A 7,015-nucleotide genomic window follows, 5' to 3' on the forward strand; every position below is an offset into this window, starting at 1 on the left:
CCGTTCAAGCTCCCCCAACGCATCATTGAAGCTCCGGCGGCGCACCATTGAAGCTCCGGGGGTGCACCATTGAAGCTCCGAAGGCGCACCTTTGCACCTCCCCCAACACACCATTGCAGCTCGGGCGGCTGCGATTTGCAACAGCGACGGTGGGGATTTGCAGCTCCGGTGATGGGGGATTGCAGCTTCACCCCATAGCATATGTAGCACCTCCTCACAGCATATGCAGCTCCGTCGTCACTGCCCGGGATTGTGGCCTTTGCAGCATCGGAGGTGGGGATTTGCAGCTCCACCTCCCACCCTTTGCAGCTCCGGTGATGAGGTATTGCAGCTTCATCCCGCGGCATATGTAGCTCCCCTTGCAGCAGCGGCACCGGCCATCGCCCTTGAGGGCGACGAGGGAGCACCGGCGGATGTTCGGGAGCAGTGCCGCACGGAGGAGCTCGCGCGAGGTAAGACGATGGTGCGTCGGTGCCGGCGAGCGGCGGAGCATCGTGGGAAAATCCGCGGCGAGCGACGGAGCATCGTGGGAAAATCGGCGGCAAGCGGCGGAGCATCGTGGGAATCGGCAGCGAGCGACGGAGCATCGTGGGAAAATCGGCGGCGAGCGGCGGAGCATCGTGGGAATCGGCAGAGAGCGACGGAGCATCGTGGGAAAATCGGCGGCGAGCGGCGGAGCAGCGACGGAGCATCATGGGAAACCGGCGGCGAGCGGCCATGTCTCCAGCAGTAGGTAGAGTTGTAGATGGATGTGTATGTGAGATGGGAGAGGAAAACGAGTGGAGGAGGAGCGGCGGTAGAAAGATAAGATAGCCATCGTGGTGGGCCCTCCAACCGTCGCTGGGAATCAGGACACGCGTCACCAGATGAATCCGGAGGTCGCTAGCTGTTCCAACCTCCGGAGGAAACCAAGCATTTTCCTTTTCCGATTAGGAAAAAAAGGCTGCATTGCGTCAGTCTCGGTCGAATCGACTGTTTTCAACAACTCACCGCGGTCTCGTGCTCCGTCGATGCAAAAGGGCATCTTTACCTACACGAAGGCGACCGATACGGCAATTTGCGAAAGGAGGGGATTTTCGTCGAGTAGTTGCCCCTATTTCTACCCTCCACTCTCACCGTCCAGATTTGGAACCTCCATCCCACACACACATGCACGCGCACACGCACACGTGCGCAGGGGCACACACACGCGCGCGCACACACACTTCTCGAGCTCCACCCCCTGGTGCTAGAGAAATTAAGCGACGCACATATGTCCGGTCGGCAACATCGGCACTGACAAGGCTACTTCGTCTTCTTTGTCGAATTCTCCTTCACCTCTAGCGATGACACTGTAAGTAACCACCGCAGATTGTCGGGTTTTGCGCTTCGTCCGTGCAAAAGGGTGTGTTTACCTGCACTAGGGAATGCGATAGCGCGAGCTCGCGCGATGTGGCGAGGGGGGGTCTGTCACCTCCCGTCGAGCACCCGCCCCTATTTCTGCCCTCCACTCTCACAGCCCGATTCGGAACCACCCCTCCCCCCAGACACACACACACACACACACACACACACACACACACACACACACACACATCTCGAGCTCCACCCCCCCGGTCCCAGAGCACTTAAGCGGCGCACAGATCTCCGGTCAGCGACAGCGGCGTTAACAAGGCTACTTCGTCTTCTTTTCCAAGTTCTCCTTTGCCTCCAGCGTTTATTGTAAGTAACCATGACCCCAAGTAGTTTGGCTAGGGTTAGATCTCCGTAGGGTTTGCCAGATCTAGGTAGGATTTACATGAGAGTTGCTTGTTAATCGGTGATTTAGGGTAGGTAGTGTCGAAATGTAGTGCTTGTAGGATGAAATGCACTGTCATTGCCATGTCTACGTTGTGCGTCAGTAGATTCACCTTCTGTATTCTATATTAGTGGTTGTTCATATCATGTATTGTATGATGTGTAAGTTGTTGCAATGATTTGTGTTGTGTGATCATATTAGTGGTCTGCGTGGGGATTCATGGATCCCCTCACAAGTGTCTGATTCACATCCCATTGTTGAGCCCTAGCCCTTAGGTGTTGGTGTTAGATGTGTTGGCCAATGAGGGCCATGTGACTTCCCTGGTGGCCAAGGTTGTCGCAGAGGTGGCGGCAAGAATAGCTGCCACAAATAAAATGAAGGCCAAAAACCGCACTGATGCGGAGAAGGACATGAAGGCTACACAGAAGGGGCCATGAAATGGCTCCCCTTCATGTCTAGATTTGTGCTAGAGAAGGGGGAGCAAATGCATCCTCTTGGAGGGTGAGCACTACCACGGTCACGTCACGGTTAGCACATTGCCATCCACCATTGTAGTACTTCATCATTCATCGCTAACTTGCACAACTAATACATTGTATTCCCATCGTAGGATCACCCCAAGGACACCGAGTTCCTAAACACGCCCATTGTGAATTACGATGAGATGAAGACCATCTTCTCCTTCGGCCTCACCGGCAAGCATGCCATGGGCTCAAGTGAGGCCCTTGGCACACCTCTAGTTTCCACTTCAGCTGAATATTTTGACACCCAGGGGTGGCCAGCGATGGCGTCCTTGATGAAAGAGCATTTTTTAGTTTCCTTGGGTTTTGTGTGTTTGTTAACAACGCGCGATTTTTTTTTACCATGTGTACTCAAGTGTGTAGGTTTTTATATTTAGCACATGTCCGTTGATGACCCAACAAAATCCAAAGTTCATCTTGAGTTCTAGGACTTGGTGGTGGTCTTTACTTTTGGTTGAATGCAATGAGTTGATGAGTTGAGAAGAAAGAAGATCAGAAGAGGAGCGGAATGGATCAACTCAGGGGGCGGATCATCCAGCATGTCAAGGGCCAGATCATCCGACCCTCACAATGGATCCCTAGACGGCACTCGGGTATTCCTTGGAGAAAAGTGGGGTCGGACCATCTAGGGTGCCGAAGCTCTCCGGCCCCTTCAGCTGGGCGGGTTTTTTTTTTTTGCGCAGGCGCCCTCATTTTCGGCAGGACCCGTCCGATTGCCGACAGGGGGTGGAGGCGGAGCACAAAACACTAAAGTTTGTCCAAAAAGTGTTTGACAAATACTTTGCTTATTTGCACAGCAGCGCCCTCCTTACAAGCAAACACTTATCATTTTACACCGTAGATGTATCTCAGCCTAGCTTCCTCCGCAGCCACCTGAAATGAAATAGAAAGATAATAAGTCAGGCATTCAAGTGAAAAGCAGTTTTAGTATGATCAAAGTTTTAGTATGTAGTACATCTTCCTTTGAGCCTGTCCACGTGTTAGGACGTCTTCTACCCCCACCAAATGGCAAATATACATCCAAGTGACCACCAGAGTATGCATCAGCCTTGTCGGGGTGCTTCATATCCATACTTCCATTATTTATGCAACCATAGCAGTGGCCTTCATTGAACAAGATCAAAACAGTGAATTGTTATACCTCCGTCATATCATGGAGTGAGGGTAAAATCAAGTTAAGACGACAATGAATTTGCTTTCTGAATTCAAACAAGAGTGGAACAAGACCGGATGCACAATTTTATCTGTTGTTGGACAGAAAGGTCCTCCATGTGTTCACTACAAGTACTACACATACTGCATCTGAAACTCTATTATGCAAATGACTGCCTGTGCCATGATCGTGCTCATTGCCCTTTCTGCTGTTGCCACTACTTTCCGCAAAATCAAGAGTAGTAGAACACTAAAATGTAAAATTATTTTAGAAAACCTAGTCAACAATAATCTATTTTTCAACCTAATGCCTCATGCTGCAAAGGTGCAGGCAGTTCCATATCATGTATCCACAACGAACAGAAAATAAGCCTAGAAATAAAAAACATCAGATTTGGGTATACAAGTTAAGGAACCATATGCAAGTTTTAGTGGATAGCCCATTATATCTGCCCTCTGTCGATACTTACCATTTTCATTGGATTCAATCTTGCAGAAGGTATTTGCCACCAATTCATTGTCTCCTTCTTCTCGCACTTCAGCAAAGAAAAGATCCTCAATTCCATCTTTAGTCTTTGTAGTGAAATTGAAATGCTTGTACCACATATTTCCTTCGCCGATTGACTGGAAGTGCAAAATATCCTTGAATTCATATGCATCATCCTAAGAGAGTGGGGCGGGTCAGAATCATTACATGAAAGGAAACAGGACATAAACAATGAGAGAGAGAGAGAGAGAGAGAGAGAGAGAGAGATACCCCAAAAAGTTTGTGATCCTCATTATACGTGTCCAGTAAAGCTTGAAGCATTAAACTCTTTTGCTCACGGGTATGCTCCACTACCTGGTTGTCTGAACATCTCCTTGTTCTTCCATCAGGCCAGTAAAGAGCCTTCTTTATAACAATCTCCATCCCAGAATCCCCAGATTGCTCTTTCCACCTACAAGTGTATCATTAGGTTCTGTAAAAAAGCTGCACATCTTAATTTTCAGATCCTAATCACCAGTGTTTTGTAACTAAGAAAGCTGCGCTAGATGGGTGTCCCAAAGCTAAAAGCTAAACAATTGTATAAGATACAATTCAGATGATATGGTATACCTAGAATAAGAAGCAGCAGCGTGTATATGTAGTATGTACTTTCGTTAATTTTGAGCTATACTTGCTAATTATGTACTAGTTCAAACTGTTGAGTTAACTTTAAGGTGTTCGACAATTCCACAAACAGGACTTGAAGAGAAAACCAAATGTATGTTAGTATCTCTGTGATCAACTTGAGAGCTCTTATATGGTCTTATCACATGGAAAATAACAATGTGCAGATGCAAATTGTGCAAGCAGGAAGAAATTGCTAAGAAGAAAAAAAAACACGAAAGAAATTGGGAAACCATACAGCGTTTGATGCCGCTTGTCATCAAGATAGCGCTCGATAGCCTTTTCCACTTCCTGTAAGCTCTTGAACGGCCCACCGAGATGAGGATAAGTGTGGAAAGATCCTGAACGATCGATCCTGATGTAAATACTGAAGTACCAACCAAGAGGTTTTTTGAGGTAAATGATTGGCTTAGGTGGCGGGGTCTCAGTTACAGCCTGCTCGGAGGAAGATGAGGAAGCGGCAGTGTCCTTGAATGTTGTAGTGCCGAGCAACTTGCTCAAGTACGAGACAGACGGTTGTGGTTGCGGCTGCGTCCGTGCAGATGGAGGCTCAGCCACATGATCCTGGCACCTGAACCAAGTAAATCGATGAGTCTTCTGTTTTATAAAAAAAGATAAAGAAAACAGAGCCTACGAGGGTAGAAATCAGCATCGTTACGGTGAGCACAGGTAATAGCGACATAGATAGGCATAAGAGCTGAGTGAAGAATCCATATGATCATCATCATCAATGAGAGAAGAAAGGATAACATCGTTTTGTTGATTTCTGTACAGAACTACAGATTGATAGATTTGTTGTTGCAACTATCAGACAAACTCCGCAGCTAGGCAATAGAAAAACTAGATTTCGATGACAAACTCCGCAGCTAGGCAATCGAAAAACTAGATTTCGATGCACGCCCTCTCTGCCTATTAGATGATAAACATGAAACTAAAGGTAGCGGACATACAGGTTGGGGGCGCCGCCGCCACCACCGCGTGGCCGGCAGGTTGGGCAGTACATACAGGGGCACACGTCCGCCGCGACACAGCGATCCTCCGAAAATTCGGATCTATGGTAGTACGTACCGCCGCGACACAGCGATCCTCCGAAATTTCTGATCGATGTGTTTTTCTTTCCGAAAATTCGGATCAATGGCACTCCTCGATCCGAATAAAAACCAAGTACCAGTGTATATGAAATTCACCGGAATTAATACACGTCAGAATATGCAAGGATTTTAAAGGGGACAGAGAGATAGGTGGCACTTACGGATCTTGATTGTTCCCCATTGCCATTGCTGCTAGAACCGGTCGACCTCTGCTCGATTGGGCCTGATCTTCTTCTAGAGCTACGTACACTAGTAGACGAGATGAAGATTAAGAGGCTAGCTTCACGATTTATTGTCCCCGAATCGTATGACTAGCAGTACCGGACACCAAATCAAACCGACCCAAACATCTTCTCCCTTTCTTAAATGAAACTCCGAATCAAAATACTTGTGCTGGAAACTAAGCAGTTTTGGGTCAAACCAGTTGTGCTTTTTTACAGCTCCCTGAACCAGTTTTGGGTCAACAACGCATACAAGTTTGAGATCGTGCCCTGCCGTTCTGGAGATCGCCAAATGCTGCCAACTACATCTATAAACCTTGGGTGGTTGTTGCATGCGTTTCTTTCATCAGCTCACTCATCTGATCTAACAACTTGTCAGTTTAGACATTACACAAGTTGAATTCACACGGCCAAGCGGTTTTAGGGCATGAGCAATGGAGGCAGCTGTCCAACTAGGCTTGGATAAAACTTTTGACATATGCATGCCATGTTATGGTCCCATTAATATGTCTTTCTCTTAAAAGCTGATTTGGTTTTTCTCTTTCCCTCTCACATTTTCCACTTTATGGCTGAAGAGGTTGCCTCCTAATGAAGAGGCTGCCTCCTCATCCGAACCAACTTTGGACCACCCGAACCTAGTTAAAGGTGTGAGGCAACACCCCTAGGGCTATGCATTGGGCATGCCCTATAAACCTCGGCCATTAGAAATTAACACTCATCTCAAGCTTCCACTCGCAAAACTGCGCCCATATTTACATGTTTCACCGGGCATTCATCCTGTCTTGCATCATATCTCATTAGAACCATTCATGTAAGTAACGTGGCTAATATGCTCGCTCCCTCACAACTGCGCCGTATCCTGATCCCTGTCTGAACTACATACCAGATCTCAAGAATAAAGGTAATTATTTCCTGTTTCCGACGTCTTGCAACCTGCTGCCCGATGATGTAACGGACGGTCATCCACTCATCCCTAATAGAAAGAGAACTGAACTTCCATCACCATCACCATCACCTCACTAATTTTAATCTCCCAGGTGAGGTTAGCCCTGCTACAACCAAATCCATGGATTCCAAACAGAGGATCCCCATATGAATCAAGG

General features: G+C 47.6%; 1 protein-coding gene across 1 annotated transcript; it reads right to left on the minus strand.

The window, feature by feature from the left end:
• Window positions 1-3,102: 3,102 nt before the first annotated feature.
• LOC124656112 lies at window positions 3,103-5,878 on the minus strand. Its single transcript, XM_047194916.1, has 6 exons — window positions 5,853-5,878; window positions 4,839-5,171; window positions 4,208-4,388; window positions 3,921-4,113; window positions 3,254-3,402; window positions 3,103-3,171 (listed from the first exon to the last, which is right to left on the minus strand). Exons 1-6 carry the CDS (start codon window positions 5,876-5,878, stop codon window positions 3,124-3,126), a joined length of 930 nt encoding a protein of 309 aa, XP_047050872.1. The 3' UTR covers window positions 3,103-3,123.
• Between the last annotated feature and the right edge of the window lie 1,137 nt (window positions 5,879-7,015).

Source organism: Lolium rigidum, chromosome 5 (assembly GCF_022539505.1).
Source record: "Lolium rigidum isolate FL_2022 chromosome 5, APGP_CSIRO_Lrig_0.1, whole genome shotgun sequence".
NCBI lineage: Eukaryota > Viridiplantae > Streptophyta > Magnoliopsida > Poales > Poaceae > Lolium > Lolium rigidum.